The 22104-nt window shown below is 31.2% G+C and overlaps 5 protein-coding genes across 6 annotated transcripts; 2 read left to right on the forward strand and 3 right to left on the reverse strand.

Annotated features, from left to right (window-relative positions):
• Window positions 1-428: 428 nt before the first annotated feature.
• On the reverse strand, window positions 429-3838 carry LOC124447495 (nucleoporin p58/p45-like). Its single transcript, XM_046998446.1, has 9 exons — window positions 3684-3838; window positions 3049-3114; window positions 2266-2365; window positions 1904-1978; window positions 1579-1777; window positions 1375-1457; window positions 1177-1273; window positions 928-1026; window positions 429-863 (listed from the first exon to the last, which is right to left on the reverse strand). Exons 1-9 carry the CDS (start codon window positions 3800-3802, stop codon window positions 487-489), a joined length of 1215 nt encoding a protein of 404 aa, XP_046854402.1. The 5' UTR covers window positions 3803-3838; the 3' UTR covers window positions 429-486.
• Window positions 3839-4095: 257 nt separating this feature from the next.
• LOC124447493 (myotubularin-related protein 6-like) lies at window positions 4096-10342 on the forward strand. Its single transcript, XM_046998443.1, is given in 17 exon segments — window positions 4096-4468; window positions 4952-5068; window positions 5243-5318; window positions 5321-5404; window positions 5755-5912; window positions 6366-6494; window positions 6667-6801; window positions 7226-7358; window positions 7746-7852; window positions 8022-8147; window positions 8276-8325; window positions 8495-8648; window positions 8895-8941; window positions 9018-9143; window positions 9223-9349; window positions 9476-9730; window positions 9799-10342. Coding segments are annotated over 17 exon segments (2001 nt in total). The 5' UTR covers window positions 4096-4444; the 3' UTR covers window positions 9952-10342.
• A 214-nt stretch (window positions 10343-10556) lies between these two features.
• LOC124447497 (RING finger protein 121-like) lies at window positions 10557-14599 on the reverse strand. Of its 2 annotated transcripts, none has more exons than XM_046998449.1 (8): window positions 14422-14599; window positions 14288-14352; window positions 13907-14048; window positions 13246-13400; window positions 12818-13046; window positions 11890-12011; window positions 11697-11798; window positions 10557-11463 (listed from the first exon to the last, which is right to left on the reverse strand). In XM_046998449.1, exons 1-8 carry the CDS (start codon window positions 14446-14448, stop codon window positions 11343-11345), a joined length of 963 nt encoding a protein of 320 aa, XP_046854405.1. In that variant the 5' UTR covers window positions 14449-14599; the 3' UTR covers window positions 10557-11342. The 2 variants fall into 2 exon arrangements, 1 of the variants encoding a protein (XP_046854405.1); XR_006948738.1 differs by having other exon boundaries at window positions 11297-11463; window positions 11538-11798.
• Window positions 14600-15633: 1034 nt separating this feature from the next.
• Window positions 15634-20648, reverse strand: LOC124447494 (BSD domain-containing protein 1-like). The gene is made up of 13 exons (XM_046998445.1): window positions 20602-20648; window positions 20482-20530; window positions 20173-20289; window positions 20052-20097; window positions 19807-19943; window positions 18557-18611; window positions 18218-18327; window positions 17825-17893; window positions 17343-17445; window positions 17112-17264; window positions 16912-17034; window positions 16520-16758; window positions 15634-15909 (listed from the first exon to the last, which is right to left on the reverse strand). The coding sequence occupies exons 1-13, from the start codon at window positions 20622-20624 to the stop codon at window positions 15886-15888; spliced, it is 1248 nt and encodes a 415-aa protein (XP_046854401.1). The 5' UTR covers window positions 20625-20648; the 3' UTR covers window positions 15634-15885.
• A 75-nt stretch (window positions 20649-20723) lies between these two features.
• LOC124447501 (28S ribosomal protein S25, mitochondrial-like) lies at window positions 20724-21994 on the forward strand. The gene is made up of 4 exons (XM_046998454.1): window positions 20724-20866; window positions 21064-21173; window positions 21254-21344; window positions 21446-21994. Exons 1-4 carry the CDS (start codon window positions 20739-20741, stop codon window positions 21633-21635), a joined length of 519 nt encoding a protein of 172 aa, XP_046854410.1. The 5' UTR covers window positions 20724-20738; the 3' UTR covers window positions 21636-21994.
• Window positions 21995-22104: the final 110 nt, after the last annotated feature.

Here is a 22104-nt window from a genome sequence, read left to right on the forward strand (position 1 = left end):
AATTAACAGCTAGGTAACAACATGGATAAGTAAAGAGATGTATGTATAGGTATGTGAAAGTCAATCATAATTTAAAACAACACAACAGAGCTAACGAGAAAGATAACAGATTGAGGAGCAAACTTTTTGTTTTTGTTATCGATGTGAAAGTGTTAGTTGACATGGGGTGAGTGGTCAGCTTAGTATGTCACAAACATGAATCCTAATCTCAACCAAAGGAACAGATGTGGTGCCCAGAACTACCCAGAGTCATAACAGTTAATATCTAACCATCCACATGGTAAGTAGTGTAAACAAGATTTAAACACCTGCTAGGTAGTATGTAATTTTTCTCTGTGCATTTGCTATGAAAACAATACATTTCTAAAGAAATGAAAGATGTAAATCTTCTAAAATTTACATAGCATCAATTAAACTTGCGCGCTCGATAAAAGAATGGTTAGTAAGAAAAGACTTTATTTTAATCCATAGAATAAATATTTTAATTTATTTTTTACCACGTTTACTACTTAGAGGAGGTTTGTTTAATTGAAAAGAATTTGTCGTATTTCCAAATCCTGTATTTAAAGTGTTTGCTGTCATAGTATTCGTGCCCAACCCCCCCAAACCGCTAGATCCGATGCTCTTTCCAAGTGCAGAATTTGTCAAACCAAAACCTGACGTAGAGCCAAAGGTCGATGAAGTGCCAAATCCAGATGAACCAAGACCACCGGCAGTTGCAGCGAAGCCTGTCGTTGTTTTACCAAATGGTGTTTGATTGCTTGCACCAAAAGAAAGACCACCAAATGCTGAGGTGTTTCCATTTAAGGAAGACGTATTTCCTAAACCAAAACCGCTGGACATTCCAGGCACCGATACTCCAGCTGAAAAATATAAGAGAAGTCTTAAGAAATAATTATACATAATTTAAAGTACAAATATATTAACCTTGCAGTGGAGTGGCCAATAAAGATTTATTTGAACTGCTACAGTGAGCAAAAGGAGAAGGTCCTATGTTCGATCGTAACGATAAATCATTCAAAAGATCTTAACAGAAAAAAGTACAATCATACCATGAGAAAAATTTTATCAGATGAATGAAAGAGAATAAAATAAAAAGACAAAACAGAAAGGCGCCAGGAATAATGATTTAACAAAATGAAGATGAACAAAGTATACTTGACTTTACAATCTTACATGATTGTGGTATAGAAATAAGATCATTTTGTTGGAAAATGTCGGACGTGTCACCAAATACTCGTTTACGATAAGCAATGTATCGCTCTTTCTCAGCCTGAAATATTTCAACGTTTAAAATGTGTCGTATTACAAAATAATTTTGATTGAATTTTAGCGCTCTAGAAGAAAAACGAATTCATGTGAAAAAAATTTTACCTTTACGACTTCATGTGTCGCATGCATTCTTGCTGCCAAAGTTATGAATGTTTTGTGAAGTTTTTTCATCATTATAGAGATTTCTGTAGAAATATTAATAATGAAACCAGTAAACACAGAGAAAAAAAATGCAAGCTGTTGTTTTAAGTAAGTACTAAAACTTTTCGTTCGTAAAGAATAAAAAAGCAAGAAAACATCGACAACCTTGTGGTGAGATTGTTTGTGGTTGTTGTAGAGAAGCTAGATGACTCTCAACTTCTTCAACCTGTCTTCGATATAAGAACATTCTTTCTTCAAATGATTGTATTAATCTCTTGAAATATTCTTGTGGAGCAAGATTTTCATGTTGAAATGCAACTGGTGTAGTGCTCGTTAATTGAGCAATTTCAGCGTTGATCAACTCCTGCAAATACATGGATTATAATATCTTGAAACAGACGTACAGTTGTCATCAAATATTCTATCAAAAAACAGAATACTTTTTCATGATGGGACAGATTTACTGATACAAAAGCATAAAAAAGATTACCTGACTCATTTCATGTTTAATACTTTCCACAACACTTGCATCTTTTTGAATAACACTTGAAACCAGTGAAACATCCTACATAAAAAAAAACTGCTAAATAAAAATAAATTATCATTCATCAGTTTGTTTCCATGCAAGAACAAAGCTAAATGCGTCATGTTGTATATTTTATGTATTAATAGCTAATACCAAAGCAAAGATAAGAATATACTCTTGTTTTTATACATAGGTCTCAACAGCTAAAACAGGAATAAAATAAAACTGATAAAATTCCACGTTTTATTTATTTTTATGAATGTTTGACAACAAAAACTTCATAGCTGTTAAAACATAAGTGTCTATATACATATTTTTACAATTACCTTTCTTAATTTATCAGTTTCATCGTGAACTTTCATTGAAGATTTGATGGTCTGACGCTCAATTTCATCTTTAATTGCTTTTTGTTTCTTTATATAGTCCCTATACACAAGAAAGTAGAGAAAAAGTTGTCAAAAAAACAAGTCCTAAGGCTGATATAAAGCCAAATGAAGGAACATGAAGTCTGTTCTGATGTTAAAATCAAGGAAGGTTTCTGTGGATAACTTGAACTTTGAATCTTGAAAGGCTAAAGGGTAAGTAAACCTTGATGGTTGAAATTGTAAAAAGTCAATAGTGTATATTAGATTGAACAACAAGAAATCAATAAATTACACATGCAATTTAGTTTCAAAAGTTTATTGAGAGCAATTGTTTGAATAACATTGCAACTATGCTAGCTTATGAAGCTTGTCATTAAAGTAAGAATCTTTCATGAAGTAAGGATCTTTAAAAATATTTGATCACATTTTTCAGTAGTTGGTACAAATGTCCATGAATGTTTTAGATAAAATTATAAATATTGTAAGCTACTTTCAAAGCTCTATGGCTGTAGCAAAGCCAGACCATTTCTTAGTATAATCACATTGCGTGCACGTTACAACTGATTTTACTCAGAAAATGTTTCTATGTATATATATATATTGGAATCCTGAATAATTTATGATAGATTAGCATTCCAATGACATATATTTGGATACTTTGAGAGTATCCAAATCTAATCACTCCAATTTTCAAAGATCAACACTCTGGTATCTAAAAAATCTCATAATTAAACATTGACATACCTGAGCTGGATGACAAGTTGATTCAACCCATCTGGTAACTGTTCATCTTTTAGATTCAAATTTTCACTAATGGATTGAAATTATGGTTTTAATAAAAAAACAAAACTACAAAAAATAGATAGCTATAGTTTAAATGGTGTATAATAATATTGTTTAACATGATCCATATTTCCATTCATATATTTGTTCCAATTCTAAAATATGTGTATTGCAGTATTGACTTTGCCTTAGATACGATACAAGCCAACTGGGTTTTATATAAAACATATGTAGACTGGGTTTGGGATACAAAACTGAAAGACTAGGTCTTGTACACAATCATATGTAGACAAAGAGAAAAATTATAAAGGTTGATTATATCATAACATACAGGAACTTGTAAAAAAAATATGATTTATGATACCCTTGGCTGAAAAATTTGTCCTGCACAAATGATTTCACCTTTAAACACTGTTTATATTTAAGCTGTCAGCACATTTCCACTAAAAATTTTATTTATAAGGTTTTTCATGGAATGAAAAAGAGTTACATGTCAATAAAAAGTTAGCATTGAAAATATGTACGTATTACAAATAACAAATTTTAGATTTATTACTATTTTTACAACTAAATTTTCTAAAGTAAAAAGTTTTTACCTCCCATTTCCATTATGAACTCCTCCTAATGTTGTCGTACTTGTAGAAGATGTTATGGAAGAGGAAAGTGATGGTTTATTAACTTGAAAAGAAGAAAAATTTCCCCAACCAGACGCCATGATAAAGTACTCGACCTAGTTTCCTCTCCACACGGCCACGGCGCAATTAATTTTATTTTTTTTCATTTTTTGCTTGGCTTTCTGTGTAAAAAATAATCGGCTTCTTGTTGATATATTTTTATTAATTTTATTAACTTTTAGAAATGACTTAGGTGGGCAAACAAAGATTTAGCTGGTTCATTTTTCACGGAACAATCTGAAGATGGAAGATTTGGATGACTTATCTTTCAACCAATGACAGTTGAACTAAGTTCACATGTCATCCATTTTAAATTATTGTATTTTGGTTTGAGAAGAAAGCCCTTGACTCTATAATTTATCAATCCTAACGGCGACGTTGAGAATTACAATGTGTTTATTATGCTCTATTTATTTTTTGAAGTAAAAAGGCCGAAAATTTTCGTGCTGTAATTTTAGTGGATGGAATTATGTTACGCCAATCATGAATGAACATGTCAATTAGAGCAAGATAGTTAAGATAGGTTGAAAGTAAGGACGCCGGTGTACTATAATTTTTTTCATTTTTTAGCATAGCTTTTAGTTTGCACTTAAACATTAAAATTGAGATTTCCCATAACAATGCGATACCATATTAGGCCTATTTTCCCGTAAACTATACGTGAAAGATTTCATAAATGGATAATGGATTACATAAAAACGGCCAAGGTATGTCAGTAAATTATTTACTTGGTAAAAGGACAAATATAGAAACAAAATATATAGAATTGACTTCAGATTATTAAAATGAAGATATTTTATTGTGAAGTATTTATTTTTTTGAGGATTTTAATTATAAATAAATTATTTTGTTTGTTTTGGATCCATATGTTGATATAAAAGTCACCAAAATTAAAAAAACATTTCCTCAGTTTAAACTAACAGATCTCACTGAGAACAGAAAATGCATTTGAATTGTATTTTGGACACAGATCCCAACATTTTGAAGAAGCCTTGCTTAATTTTAGGTCCCATACCTGTAGGTTAAGGCAAAATGTTGGCTTATTGCATCTCTTGGCAACCTTGAGAAGTGGATGAAATGATAGAAAATCATATAAACAAGCTGAGAATGACAGTCTATGTGATCAGTTAACACAAACTTAAGAAAGCCAATTATGAGGAAGATAGTATGAAATAAAATATGTTTTTTAGGTAGAAAATGTTCGTCTAATGGATGGTTATAATCAACAAAGAACGACCAATGGTGTACTTTATGTTACAACTAGTCATCTAATTTTTGTTGATCCAGCTGGAAAGAGAGAAACTTGGGTAATGAAATATTTTTTTACAAAATGCATTTTAATCCAATTTTTGCTTGGTGACTTGAAGGATTTAATTAAAAAATATGATTTAATTTTAATAATGATTTTACTGTTTAAAAGTTTACTTTAAATGCTTATGTCAATATGTAATATATATATATATATTTCCTTCTCATTTCAGATAATCCATCATCACATTCAAAATGTGGAGAAGTTACCATTATCAACTATTGGTGCTCCACTACGTGTGTCTTGTAAAATTTTCTTATAGCTGTCTTTGTTATTCCCAGAGAACGTGACTGTCAAAATGTTTATTTATCTCTGATAGAACTGTCAGCACCAGGTAATTTAATGAATGTTTCTTAGCAGTAATTTTTTTGATATTCTTAATATGGAACATTAGTAAACCTCAAGAACAGTGGCATAGCTAGTCGGCAAGTTTTTTCATATGATGGAAATATTTTATTGTTCACTCACCGTAGGAACAATAAATTTCTAAAGAAATGAATAATGACATGAAAACTACACCATTGCTCAAAAATTGAAACTTGAAATTGTTTGAAACTTTAATTTGAACTATTAGCTAAGAATTTAAAAGCTTATTTAGGTCTTTATATAATACTCAAATTTTGTATATTGAGGTTTACAATGCGTTTAAATATTTTGTCTTTTATAATTTTCTCATCTATACAGTATGTCTTGAAAAACTTTATGCATTCTCATATAATCCACCCGAGGATAAGATCAGTCAATCCACTGGATGGGTGTTATATGATCCCAAACTGGAGTTTGCTCGAATGGAAATCACTCCAGATACCTGGAAAGCCTCTGATCTCAATGAAGACTACAAAGTGAGCTTTAAAGTGAATTACGTTTTCTTAACAATAATTTAATAATCAAACAGCACACCTTTTTCTGCTATTGACTTCAATTGACTACCTATGAACATTGTGTTCATGGTAATCTCTCTATAACATATGATGAAAGCACTAATAAAATATTTGCTGCTGAAGTAGGGACTTAATTAAGTCTATGAACAACATTCAGATTGAAGGAAAATTACAAGGAAAATTGAACAACATGCTGAAGTTGTCAATTTTGAGCAGTTGATCCTTTGCATAGTAAAACTAGTAGTTTTATACATTAATGCATTCGCACTGAAGATGGCATTGCGTTAATTTTGAAACATGTTTGCTTTTAAAAAAATCGTCGTTTCTATTAAATGTTTTTTATAAGTGAAATAATTACTGCATTTTGATGTAAATATAACAGTCCTTAATTATTTAATCTTCAAATATTTTTAGCTTTGTGATACGTATCCAAGGATTCTGTTTTTACCAACGTCTGCTTCAAAGGAGACTGCCATTGGCAGTGCCATGTTTCGTAGTCGAAAGAGACTTCCTACTCTTTCATACTTTCACAAAACAACCAAGGTTGGAGATTTTTACAACAATATTTATAAAATATATCTGTAAATTTCATCCTTTAAATTATATCATAATACATGCAAGTCAAACTTTGAATGGACCTTGAGAAAGATGTGAACGTGGATTTTATTTTTACTGTTTTGAAGTGAAAATGTTGTAAAACTTTGTCCATTTTTAGGCAGCAATATGTCGCTCCAGTCAACCTTTATCGGGGCTAAATGCGCGGTCAGTTGATGACGAACAAATGATAAACGCCATTCTAAAATCAAATCCTAATTCCAAGAAATTATATATTGTAGATACTAGACCTAAGGTAACATACCATTTACTTTGATTGTATTTATAAATTTGAATGGAGTAAGAACATCTAGTTTCGCTGATCTTTAGTTCATGTGAATTTTTTGTTCATCTGAGTTCGCCTCAAAAATGCAACTAAATGAACTTATGTTGCAGAAATGCCAGTTAGGCAATTATGTAGTAACCCTATTGAAAAGTCTATTGCAAAAAACCGTATGTTAATATTAATGCTAGTTAGATACTATGTAGTAGCCCCTCTTGAAAAAGCTTTTGCAAAAAAACACGAAAATTTGAATCACAAAATATGTTTTGAAAACCTAAGAAATCATATCTTATCTCTAATTAGTTGTTATTTCTTAATGTCGATGATATAATTTTTGAAAGATAAGCTTAACTTGCTTAAAGATCGATTGTTATTTTTTTGTCTTCGTTTGTGGTAGATCAATGCTATGGCAAATAGAGCGGCCGGTAAAGGCTACGAAAATACAGAGTTTTATGAGAATGTTGACTTTCAATTTCTTGGGATTGAAAATATTCATGTGATGCGACAAAGTCTTCAAAAACTTGTTTATGGTTTGTAGTTATGTCGTTAAAATTTTAAAAAAATTGTTCTTCTACGTATATAGCCCATTCAGCTTCGATGTATGTAGTCACAAAGGATACCTAACTGCGTTATAAATTGTGCGGTTATTTTACTGGATTTTATAAAAGTTGCTCGTGGTTTAGCTTAAATTAGAAACTTTTGTTAAAATATACGTCATGCATCGATGTACGTACCTGGCTATAGCAAGTCCTGCTAGATTTTTTCTCTCGTGGGTTTGAGTTTAATTGACAATACGACCGATTATTGTATTGCTGAAATAACTTTTTGCAAAAAAATGTTCTCTTTGATTGTGATTTACAATCTTTTCATCTTTGAGACAATAAAATAGTTTCTAGCTGATTGTATTTTCATTATAGCTTGTGGTGAGCGTCAGAATGGAGAGTCGTTCCTTGAGAGTATTGTTAGTAGTGGCTGGCTGAAACATGTTAAGTGTGTCTTAGACACTTCGTATTTTATTGCCAAGGTATTTAAATGTGTCTAAAATTAGACTATTTGTGATGATTTCGATTAATTCAAGAATATTATGGTGATAGAATTTTAGATCAATGTTTGAAAATAAAAAGTCTGATTTCATTCCTCTATAGCTTGTTGATCTTGTATTTTAACCACGTATTTTTCATGTTATGTCACAGGCTATTTTTGATGAAAGAAAGAGCGTTTTAGTTCATTGTAGTGATGGTTGGGACCGAACTGCGCAAACTTGCTCTATTGCCAGTATTTTATTAGATTCATTTTTTCGAAGTATTCACGGATTTCAGGTAAAAATAAAACTGAATAAATAGCTAAATAAGTATACTTGATTTCGAATGAAAACTGGTCGATCATAACATTTACATTGTCAGTATTTTGTCTTCATTTCTTAATCTTACTATTTTTGTAATCAAAGGTACTTATCGAGAAAGAATGGCTGTCGTTTGGTCATAAATTTGTTGACAGGTGGCTATATTTTGTGTTTTTGTAAGAGTCCTTTAAAATGGGGAGGCTTTTTTCGCTCTGTTGTGAAAATTTATGATATTTTTAAACAATATTTAATTTATGAAAGTGAACACAATTGTACTGACATGTTTCATATGTGAAGTATTGATTTTTTGTTGATAACGTTAAGATGCGGTTTTGTTCGTAACGATGGCAAAGAAGTATCCCCAGTGTTTACGCAGTTTTTGGATTGTGTTTGGCAATTACAGCATCAATTTCCATTTTCTTTTCAATTTAATGAAAGATTTTTACTAACCATACATGATCATGTTCATTCTTGTCAGGTAAATTTTTATTATAACCTTGTTTAACAATTATCTTGCTTTGGACAACACACATGGCGCTCTATGATTTTTATAGGTAATATCTTTATGGCGTAATTTCGTTTTGATATTTAAACATTGCAACCACTCCATATTATGAAAAGATGACAAAGCAATTTTACTATGTTAAAAAATGACCGCGTAGACATTAGTCTACTTTAGGATTAAGATAATTTTTCATATCACTGCGGGATAATTGATTTTTAGTTCGGAACATTTCTTGGTAATTGCGAGAAAGAAAGATTAGAATCAAGGTTTGTTCGCATTATTTCATTGTTTGTCGGAATATAATTTAAGTTTTCACATGCAAGTATTTATTGCTGATTTTAGATTGTCTGAGACGACGTTCTCATTGTGGGGTTACATATGGCAAAATTACAATGATTTTGTAAATCCTCTTTTTGATGGAACTAAAACCTCGTTCCTTCGTCCCAAAACCTCTCCACAACACATAAGGTTTGACACGGACTTGTCAATTAACTTACAACTACCTTACTACCTTGTGAAGGTGACATTTTACTCTGTTTTATTGTAGGTTTTGGAGAGCAATGTATAATCGCCATGATAATACATTGCAGCCACGCGAGACAGTCATGGATGCTATAACAAGTCTTGTGGATCAAAATGACTCTATTGAAGATCATATTAGCTTACTGTCAAAGGTAATGATTAAGTAGATCATGTTTAAGGAGTAATTAACTTCTTTCCTTAATGCTATTGAATTACTCCTTATTTTTGGTGTTAATAAAAAGTTGAATGTTGTTGATTATTATGTGATTTTATTTAAGAGAATTGAACTGATGGAACTGATTCTTAATGACACAAGCGATGATGTCAGCGCAATGAATGATGGTATACTTCAAAATACAGACGTCACAGACAAGATAACAAAACATGATACAATTGAAACAGAACTAAGGCGACAGAATCTTACTTTAAATGAATTAGTTAGTGATAATCCACGTTTGTCACTTGACTGGCAATCATTTCGTAAAGTTGTGCAATGCTCTTGTGCTTCTCCCATTAATTCTCTCACGAGAAAGGTAAGCTTGGTTATTATTGCTTGCGAAGAATACTTCTATATGAACTCAGTGGTTAGTTATCTTTTTAGCATCACTGTTGGAACTGTGGTCTTGTTTTTTGTGGTCAATGTATTGATTATCAAACATCATTACCTGGTCATTATTCTGAGAATAAAGTGCCTGTTTGTAGAAATTGTTTCAAAAAAATTAAGAAATCATCTTCGAAACCTGGCAGCTCGTAATCAAAGACCAAATCTGTTGTCATGTAAAATGCCCAAAGGAAGACTCAAAAACCTTCTCGCAGTCTGTTCACATGAAAGAAAAATTTCGGTCCGTCAGTCTTTGTCATCATTGTTCCACAACAAAAAACTTCTATATTGTCTTTTAGAACAAGAAAAATATCTCTATGTTATTTCTCGTTTACATACGTTTGCATCGGTCAGGGAGGATGAACAGCACAATTTGACTATAATTTAATTTCCTATTGGCTGAATACAAAATACAAAGATCAGTTTTAAATTACTCTTCCATTTTGGAGAAGTTTTTTAAATAGTACGAAAATCTACTGATCAACAGTAAGAAATTTTTCCTATGAACGAACCTTAATAAAAAATAGCTATTTATTATGTTTAATCATTTTTAGATATTTATTACTTATTGTATTGCATAATCATTTGCACCTGGGAACGCCGTGAGCTTACACGTCATTGGTCACGTGATCTATGATTGAAACGACCAAACAATTTCTGTACTGTTTTGATGACTTCGAACTGTTAATTTTTATAAAAGTACGATTTCAAATTACTTGATTGTTTCTGCGACCTGGAAAATTAAATAGTGAAAGTCCAACAAGCAATGTCAAATATAATTTCGACTAATTGTACAAATTTCATTATTTTTTGTCAAACTAATTCATTAAATGAATTTATGGTCGAAGCCTTAATCGATAAATAATGATATCAATTTTTTAACTATGAATCGATGATCTCGTTATTATTAACGATGAAAAGTGTCGTAACTTTTGAAAAAGTTTATATGACACGAAATTTTATCAAAAATTGTTTATTGCATTTCAAAGAACATATAAAATGACTTCATAAGTACTTTTGCGGATGCAACACCTTTTCTAGAGATATTTAACTTCATTAATTACACAAAAAAATCGTTATGGCATCATAGAGACTAACAACAATTTAAATATCATCAATTTTCAATATCGTTGAAACGTTTTATGTACAAATTATGCAAGTATGGACGAATATATAATACGGTGTCAATGTAAAATAGTTAAATACCGACTCTGTCGAGAAAACTACTATTTCTTAATGTTAAATTTGCACCAACTGTGACGTTTTGACAACGATGTTATTGACATAGTGAAAAAAGTTGAATATCTCCAAAAACCAAAAACTCAATTCACTTCTCCATTGATTTTACATTGCAATCAGAAAGTTGTATGGTAAAATTTGGTGTCATAAGAACTTTAACTAACGCATTATTTCATTTTTAATTTAAATTTTCCGTACGAATCAATAATTTATGACGCTCGCATTTAGAAAAATAAGTTAAGAGTTTAAATTTATACAATTTCCTGTTTCTTTCAATTTATTCCTTATTTCTAAGTCACTCAGCGTTATTCCAAACCCAAAATCCAAACTATAAGTTGAACAACCAAAATAATAACAGGTTGCCAAACAATAAGATATCTTAACCAATCCAATAATTGACCAAATAATATGTGAGGTTTCTCCCATCTGAAAAGTTGTTAAAAGAAAAAAAATGCAGAACATGATGCTGTTAAAACAATTCATATTGTAAACATACACACCGATTGTTTTCTACGGCTTAAAATGAATAAAAAAATCGATTACATGACAATTAAATTAAAGAAAATAATGAAATCGAAGAGCCAGCCAGACAGGATATGAAATTAGAAACACCATCATATAATCAACAATACAAAACAGCTTTACTATTCAAAGGATATGGATTAGGAAACATTCTCTTTAAATCAACTTTCTCTTTGCAGTAAGGACATGTTTGTTTTTTGCCAACTATACACCAACCACGTATACAAAATTCATGAAATCTATTCTTCAAAGTTAAGAACGATTATCAACATTGGTTCTAGTTGTCAATAATTCATTTATAATAAATTTCTCATGAAAAAATAAGGATACATGTGACCACAGGAAAGACGACATGTTTTCTCCGAAGTATTTTCAGGTTCGATTTTTTGACCACACACAGCGCATATTCCTTCATTCAGTTTTCGACTGGGTAGACCGCTTACTGTAGTGTACTTGAAAAATAAATTATATCTTATAAGCTTGTCGCGTGCGTTCATTTTCTTTCTTGTTTGTTTAAAACTAGTTCAGTTGATTAATATAGACTCAAATCACAATGAAAGAATTACAGTTACACAATCATGTGGTGCAAGATTTAAGATGATTGTAATGTAAGAGAATTGATAATTTATTTCACTAGTATTGCAACGCTTTTCCCTGTTATTAATTATATTGCGAGTGTGCAGTTGATAAGCGGATAGTTTAGGTAGGTATGTCTGTTTTCTATCTAAAATGAATTAAAATTTCAAGGACATAAAGGTTGAAAGTGAGTAGGCCTATAGCAAGCAGTGAACAGCCCATCAGACCACCCAAGTAGTACGTAGGGAGAGTCTGGGGAGAGTCATCAGACCACTAAGGCAGTACGTAGGGAGAGTCTGGGGAGAGTCATCATACGACTAAGATAGTAAGTAGGGAGAGTCTGGGGATAGTACCATTGTGACCTATGTCTTGACCAATAAATCTGAGGTGATGTCTATAACAATTTGGTTTGTTACCATACCAATTTTACACATGTTATATTGTGATTGATGTTTTAAATTTTTACTCTATAAAGATAATCTTTTACAATAAATTTTGTTTTCCAGGTAATGCAAATTTTCGTCTGCATGTGGAAATTATCTCCCTTAATGAAAAAAAATACTGGTGATGCCACTGGGCAGGTAAAACTGTAAGTGAGTTGATGGTACTTTAAGGTTTGCCTTGAAATTTAAGTTGTTGTTGATTATTGAACTAGAAGCAATTTTCACTTAACAAAACTTACACCCAACTTTGATGCCATTTTATCAGCACATATCTCTGCAAAATCTCTTCCAAGAACACCAAAATACAAACCATAAAACAAAACTACCAATCCAAACTCTGCAGCAATATCAGGATTAATTTGTAACATTGTAGATACCCCCAATAATGTTAACATGATAGCAAAATAACCAAGCAAGCTCAAAGCTGTTGTTCCTTTGTGAATGAAAAAAAACCATTTGTACACCATTCTAAAAAAGTACCAAGCTTTCATACTTAAGGACATTATAGAGATATGTATCATATTGTTTTGTATGAAGTCAAACAGTCAAATCAAACTTGGCAACATTACTAACACTTAGAAATTCAAATTGACAAAGTTCAAAATAGCAGGGTTAAAGTGTATAGCTGTGATTCAAACATGCAAATATAAGTGTTTTCTTTACTGACCTCGGAGTTGTTGGGGCAAGTGGTTGTCTAGTTGCATTATAAACTATATAAGCAGTTGATATTGAAAATATGCTCCAGAAAAACAGCATCCTGAACCATCTTAAACGAATATTGAAGTATAAAGGAATAACCCAAACACCAAATAATGTTACCATCTGAAAAACAGGATATAACAAACTTGTTACAAGTGTTGTGTTACAGGTTACACAATTGATAGATGTTACATAACATCAAACCCAAGGCCAAGGAAATTCATTAGAAAATTTTACAGCCAAGCTAGATTCTGCTCACCCCCCCTCCCAAGAATGTGGATCCTAGCTTCAGCACTCGTCCACTAGTGGACAGGTAAAGTTTGAAGACTGGCTAAGGACCAGCGCAACATTTAATATACTTGTTGTTTTCGTTGTTGTTGACTGACGTTAAGACAACCTCAGTGGTAGTCATCTTCAGAGTCAAATGAGGAGTAAACTTCAGGTTAGCTGTATTTGTTATATGGTTCAAGAAAGTTTGTTATCTGGTTCAGTCAACAACAACAAAAACAGTCCTTCTCAGGACTATACCAACCTAGACGATCTACAACTACAAACATGTAATGATACTCCTGGGTTCAAACCATTTACTTTATTTAATATACTCATTTACAAAGAATGTGCAATGTCACCTGATAAGATTTAAAATGCCTTTTTTTCCACTGAACAAGTAATATTTGAGCAACTGCTAAGGTAGTTAGTAAGATTAAAATCATTTCTAGATGCATTGCTTCATGTCCTTTGTGCTTTTCATGTAATTTCTCATGTTCTAGTCTAAAAAACATATCATATAATTTAGTATTTTAAACATTCAATTCAAGTATAAACAAACTTCAAGAATGTAATAATTTCTCTATGGCAAAAGTGATAGTTGTTTCGTTTTCGTTTTGTTTATCATTAAATCAAACATTACCACGTTTAAAATAGTTTATCGTTCAATATTTATACCATCAAAAAAGTATAATAGGTTAATTCATATAGTTCAGTGTAGACTCCAGAGCATAAAAACGAACCTTTGTTGTTCTTGAAAACTTAACGTCTTCGTAACATAACTTGTGCCTTCCATATTTAGATATTGCTATAAAATTTACAGACACGATTCACCTTTGTCTACTTTGAAATATGCCTACCAAAAAAATATGTCTACCTTGTCATGAGAAGTGCTTGCCGCCATTTTGTATAATAATTTTATTAAAAAAAACTAGGTTAGTGAGATGAAAGGAAACTGCTGCCATTTCATTAGCGAAGCGAGAAATCGATTGCTCATTGAGATTGCTTGAAAAATCAATTTTCTCAAACTGATGAAGTTTTTGCGATTAGCAAAATGAGTAAAAAGATTTTGTAAATATTAAAGTGAGTATCTGAGTTAATTATAAATTAGCATCCATAAAAAATAAGGTGTTTTTCTTTCGAGAACGAATCAGATAATATCTACAAACAGTTACAGACAAAGAAAAGAAATAATTTTTAAAAAGGAAAGTCTAAAAGAAATTTACAAGGTGAGCTTCTTTTAGTCAAAGTACATAAGAGTGCAAACTAGACAATACAATTTTGAAATCATGAAAGCTGCTTGAAAGTATCAATGAAACTGCTTGTGTAAGAAAAAACACACTTGACATAGCAAGACGAAATGTTTCCCAGTGAAGAGAGGTAACCAAGTGTTTTGCGAATCTAGCAAGTCCAAAGTCGATGACAGTGTTTTGACCCACGAACAATGTAGATCATCAGCGACATTTGAAAACATCCAAAACTGAAAGAAAAGGAAAGTCGCTAACCTGGCGACGGAAGAACTTATTTGCATGTGGGGAAAGGAAGCGTCGCAAAGATAGGCGAGATATTTGTATACGAATTTGAAGAGTGAAACGAAATGAATAAAGCAGAAATCTATATCACTGAAGTTACAATTTTCTTTGTATCCCTATAATTTGTTTGTATGTAATTATTTCTGGAATTTTCTGCTGATCTGATAGTTGTAAATGAGATCGATGCAAGATGTTGGAAGGAGATATTGCTGACTGTAAACCACCCCACCACCCATAAAAAAACAAAAAAAAAACAAGACTTTTGCATTGCAGCACATTAAATTCCTTTACACTCAAGGCCTGCAGGCAGAGGGTTCTAGAACACAGAAATTTACTTTTTTTTTTTTGAAATACTTGCACAGGTGGTTTGCAAAGCTCAAAATTGACGTGGTCATTTTGCTGGTTAAATACAACTGTGATCAACAGGAAGACTTATTTTATGATTGCATTAAGCAAAAAAAAAAATAGCTCAAATCCTCATTTCATGTGATAGATAAATGATGTCAAAAGATCGATGGCAGGTCGGAGGTCTTTTCAAATTTGGTTTCATATTCAAGTTATGATAGAAACAAATAATGTGTTTATTGTATAACATTTACTGCATAAAACTCCAAAATATCAAATACGAGTTAATTAACTAATTTACAATTATTATTTATACATTCATTACAGAAATAACCCTTACCCTAACCATATATTGTATTTTATCAAACCAAGTATAGTCACCAATTTTTATTGACAACAGTTCAACGGATGCCTTCTGAAATGCTGGTAAACGAGACACTGAAATAAGAGTTTTTTTGTACTTTTTATTCCCAATCTTCCCAATCTTCCTGGAAAAAAAGAGATGAAACGATAATTAAAGTCAAAAGTTGCCATTTGAGGAAAATTTTATTTTGATATGTAGTAAGGTAAACAAACTACTTAAGAATCACTGCAATAAGCACAAGTTTTTAAAGTTAATAAGTAACTAAGCTTTAAAAAGGAAAAACTTAATTTCTTGTTTAACTTTAGATTATAATGAATCCAATACTTCATACGATCAAAGATAAAGATTTCATCCAATTTTCAAATGGTAATTTTTACAATGTTTACATAGTAATGCAGCTCAAGATCAACAATGGAACTTACCGATTTATTCTTAAATTTCAATATCTTAACAACGTACGTATCACGAAAGAAGTATTTCTCAATCTTTTATAAGTTATAAGTAAAACGTTTTTAACCTAGTGCTTGGGTTGGTGAATTTCAGCGTCTAATAGTTTTTAGTAAAATACATATTTGTCTACGATAGTTATTTCGCATGCGCAATTGTCATGGAAAGTTAAGGAGATAAATGTTTGTATGATTTAAAATCTAAATTAATTCACAAATATGAACATCACAAGCTAGGACTGTCGGAAGGGTTTTCTCCAAATTGCAAAGATAAAGAGAAAAACTGACCTCTACATTATTTGCAGTGATTGCTTCGACAAGTTTTTCAACATCTTCATTTGATATATCTTCATTTAAATCAAACTCATCATCATCATCATCATTGATGAGGTCATCGACTACGTCAATGCCAACATCATCATCATCATCATCATCTCCAATAACGTCATCACTGCTATCACCAATTTGATTGTCTGTATCTTTATCATTGACAAGAACAACACTTGAGCTGGATTTTGATGAATTACCTGAAGTGAACAATTACATCAAACTATGACATGAAATGTAACAACTTCGACACCATTTGCGCACAACAATAATTGAATGTTACATATTTCTTGAGCTGACGCTAATCCCCACAGTTGTACAAAAAGTTATGCAGGTTACTGAACTTTCTTTACCTTCCTGATCACGAACACGTATCCAGGAACTACTGTCAGATGAATCGCTTTTCCCCAACGAATCGCTACTTTTCCCTGATGAAGAGCTACTTTCCCCCGATGAAGAACTACTTGCAGAGGTTTCTTGCAAAAGAATAATTTGTTGTACATGAGCACAGTTGAGCACTTATAATTTTTTATAATTAGGTTGATATTTTCACCTGTATTGATGGCTGTGTTGGGTACATCATCATTTTCTTTAATTTGTGGCTTTAATCTTGAAGTGAGTTCTTTTTCTTTCTTTTCAAAAGTTTCGATATTTTCTGAAACACTACTTTCATTTGATATGTTTTCAACAATGTCAATGTGCGATTCTAAATAAACGTGAAAAGCGTGTATTGATAAGAGGAAGAGTAGGCAAATTATCGTTTATTTTTCAATAATTTGCCTACTGTTTTCTTTCTCTGTTGTAACGTCATCTTCATCATCCCAGCCCCAATCCTCGCTCTCTTTTTGATTTGCTCGCGCAACTATGTCAGCGAGACGTTTGCTCTCCTATTAAATGAGCAGAAAACACTTGAGATTATTAAGTCCTTTCCCATCCAATAAGGTGTTTAGTCAAAAAAATTCAAGGAAAAGCAAACAAGGTGTGATAGAAGTAAACACATAAAATTTCTGTTACTCCAAAGAAAAATTAAAAGTCAAATTATGAGCACACTTCCTCATCAAATTAAATGCGAAAATTGAGTTGCTGTAAATTTTAACGCCAGCAGTGTCAAAGTAAACGATCATTATCTCTTTCTTCGATTAATTACATCACAACCACGCGATGCAAACTTGACTAAATAAACATATACTAATGTACATAGTAAATGTATTATTAAATTTATAAAATATGAAGAACTATCAACTAGAATATTTTCAATTTATTTACCATTTGAATTTCGTGAACTTTATAAAAATATCGCTGCCAAAATGTCGAGTGACTTTGTTCGCTTGGAACCTGAATTTATAAATAAACACAAAGACTAAAGAAAGATAGCCATAGCAGTAAAAAATCAATAATTTCTAGCTTTAGTTCAACTTTTTTACAAAGTTTTGTTCTTGACGAGCAAACAATGTTGATAATAAGTAATGATTTTCAGTTAAAAACAAATAAATACTTTAATTCTATAAATAATAAAGATAAAAATGTGGACTACAGTAGCGTACATTTAGTTCCATCTTAATAGCAAGAAGTATTTTTTGTAAAGCTTGTACACAATCAATATCATGATTGTTTAGACTAAATTTTATATTTCTCAGTTAGAGATATTCCTTTACTTACAAAGCTAGTATACAATCTCCTAACATCATGATTGTTTACAAGTAATTCAGATATTTCTCCTTTTTTAGAATCCAGATGAAAATTTTCACACCACTTTTTATACTGGTCATCTGTAACATACAGGTACACACATACTACATATTTTTATAAAAAAATTGATCTTCAATTTGTTTAAAAAACCACTACTAGTGTTAATGCCAAAATGATTTTGCTCACTATTTCCAGATGCTAACATTCAACTGATAAAATTACTTAGTTACTTGATAATGTTTTACAAAATAATTATAAAACAAAATTACATAAAACGATAAACAGAATTTGACGTTGAGAGCTACGTACCTTTGGGCTCACAGCGATAGGTATCTGGGTTAGTTTGCAATTCCAGAAGTTTTGTCTAAACAATGAATTTTAGAGAATACTGCATTGCTAACTGTCAAATGGAAACAAAAAATGTATTACACCATTTGCGCGGCATTAAAGGTAAATAAATGTTTATTTGAACTAAAAGTCATTATATTAACGCAGCTGTAATTTCATTAGCGTAAATTAAGACAATCACTAAAGTCATTGGAACGTCAAATAGGTTATTAATAAAATATGCACGACAAAATATACTTTTCATTAAAGTCAAATGAAAGTTCATGAGAGTTATTGTATATTCAATAGTGTGGTTGCATTTCGTGAATTGGTTAAGTGAAATATTCCCTTCTTTTGCAAACCTTCATATTTGCACCTATATTTGTTTCCACCATACGTAAGAAAATATTATTTTTTATTCCTGAGTTGATAGTGCTGATTGTCTTAGTTTACAGAGCATGGTGGTAGCATTCTTGAATAAGAAATTTGTAACAAGTGATGGTAAAATAAGATGGGCAACTGCCTCATTAAAAAACGAGTTCATTATTCCTTATGTAAGCTCTTGCGCGATTTTACAGGAATTGTAAACATCATGTATAGAATGATAGAGTAAACCTAACACACTGCAAATGTTATTGTTCTTTTGAGAGACTAAAAACATTACCAATAGGCTTTACTCCCTAAGAGGGGTAATGTCGCTTGTTACATTTGCTGTACAATAAAGTAAAACTGTAAAGAAAATGATTTTCTATCACTTGTTCATGAAACCATGCTGTTTATGCCGCCAACATTCTATAACATCTCCTCTTTTCCTCCTTGACACAATGCATGCATGGAGAAGTAGGTTTTGTGTCAGTGATTGTTCCAGTTATGTTATTGTCATTTTACTGTGTCTTAATGAGTTTACTTTATCATTGGTTGCAGGTACAGATTACACAATTGACTCTCACAATCACTCTCATGAGATTTTAGTTGACTTTAATGAAAAGTATATTTTATCATGAATATTATATTGACCTACGTACATGAAGTTCCAATGACATTATTGATTTTCCTACTTTACACAAACAAAACTTGCTAATATCATGACTATTGATGCAAATGAACATTTATTTAACTTTAACGATGAGCAAATGATGTACATCTATTACTAAACAAAATAACCAATTTCTAATGTGATTCTATAACAAGATTCTATAAACGGACATTAATAATACTGTGGGTGTATGTACCTGGGTTCTATCATAGACAGTAGGTGTAATCAACATAGAAGATTGTTGTTCATCAATTACAACTGGTGACACCTGAGATTTTTTATCAACAGCTTCTTGAAGATGTGTTGAAATTCTTGTCAAAATATCAGAAACGCCTAAAAATAATTAAACAATGATTTGCTCAACCATGACACTATTGATGTACAAACACACCATATTTGAATGAAAATAGACAAATATAAGGAAAGGAAAACATGGTGAACCTTGTTTCAATTTTCCTGTAGCTGCATCTTTCTCTGATTCATCAATCTTAGAGAAAAAACACAAGTTTTAGATCAACAAGACTGTGTTGTGAATCTCAGCAAAATCATTGTTTTAACTAACTTTGATATTTTGATTGACAGCTGTTGCAGAATCAGCAATAACCAATGACGTGTCATGATGTATAGTGCTTACAAACTCTGACAAATCACTTTGTACGAACTCAAGAGCTGTCGATGTCTAGAAAAAGTATTTTGTTTATATAATTGGCAGACTACCAAACTAAAAAACTATTACTAATTTGACGATAATATGGTATAGATCAGACAGTTGACTTCGAAGAATCAATCATTTTGTACATATTATGATATTAGCAGATCTTGAGCCTATCTGAATCATTGCAATCAACGATTAAAATATATGTATAAAAACCTTGTGTTTGACATTTTCCACAATACTGTTTGTCCAGCTACTCCACCATCTTTAAAACAAAAGTACTCTTAAAACTCGTGTGGCACTAACAATTACAATATAATAAAATTTTTAACTTACGAACTGTTTTCTTCCTCTGCCATGTTTACAAAAATCTTGCGCCTGCAGCACAGTACATTCGTCTCTATGCCAGCAGTCTATAAGAGTCTTTTCTAATACGTCATTTAGGTTAAAGATGATAAAGTAAATAGATTGCAATGGCAAAAGGAAGATATCCGTTTAGAAGAACGGTAGAATTTTTATCTAGTGGTAAAATTGTGCTAAAACCAAATGTGAAGATTGTATTACTTTCTTATTCTCACAAAGAAAACAGCAAAGGCATCAGGTTAGAACATGAATAGAAATAAGTTAAAATTATTAAAATTGATAAAATTATAATGAACTATGATTATCAAACATCATTATAATGGCATTGTGGCTTCTCTTTAACTTTACCATCTTATAAAGATGCTTTCTACCTACATTTCAATGATGTATCAACATGTTACATTTAATATTTATTGGCAATAAACTATTTTTAAGGAATTTCATATTTAAAGATGTCCCTCAGCTCCAGTACAAGAACCCTAACGTTCAATTTGTAACCAATAAAAGTGAAGGAAAATTATCTCCCAGGATAGATGTCTTTTTTGGTAACTTTATTCTTCCAGATTGCAATGTTATAATGAGATTATTAAACAAATTATAAAGTTATCTTTGTATTTCAATATAGATAAAAATGAACACATTAACATAGATGTCCACAATTCGAAAGCTAGTGAGATATTTTCAAAGTTTGAAATGGTTGCTGCAGCATCTGAAAGGTATGTAACTTCTTAATGTTGGCATTATTCTTGAACTATTTTTTTACTGTTGTTCTATAGAGGTATTTTGAAATTTATAATCTTGCTCCATATAATTTCAGTGAGATTAAGGAAATTGTTGGAAAGCCACCAAAATATCCAGCAAGATTGAATCCTAGTAACTTTGGAAAGTTTGGTCATATTTACTGTATATGTGAGAAACCAGGTCAAGTTGGATGTCCATCAAGAACTTCTTTACCAGATGCAAATAAACCAAAATGGTGGCAAGTTAGAAATGAACAAAATAACTGAAAGATGCATCTATTTATATAATAAATGTTGTATTAGTATATTATGAACTTTCAAATTATTTAACTATAGGTAATGTCATGCAATAATGTATTGTTTTCATTCTACATAAGGTGAAATTCGTTCAAATTTTTTCTTCCGTTTCTTTTGCTAAGAATGGGTTTTGTTTATCAAATGCTCACAACTTTGCTTGCAAGACTTAATGCAAAACTTGAGCATTTATAATAATCATGTATTTCATATTGTTTGTGTCAAAATTCGTTTTTGATCTTATAAAGGAGTGTATTCTTTCTTATTGGTGATATATGTATCTACACTAAATACAGCTTTAATGGTGATATATATTATGAATTTAATAGTCATCAAGTTTTATGTTATTATGCTATTTATAGTGAACAACATTTTGCAGTTGAGCTGGAAAAAATAATTGAATATCAGACTTTTGGTTTTAACATAATTAATGGCATTTACT

This window comes from Xenia sp. Carnegie-2017, unplaced genomic scaffold, assembly GCF_021976095.1.
Source record: "Xenia sp. Carnegie-2017 unplaced genomic scaffold, XeniaSp_v1 HiC_scaffold_22, whole genome shotgun sequence".
NCBI classification, from domain to species: domain Eukaryota; kingdom Metazoa; phylum Cnidaria; class Anthozoa; order Malacalcyonacea; family Xeniidae; genus Xenia; species Xenia sp. Carnegie-2017.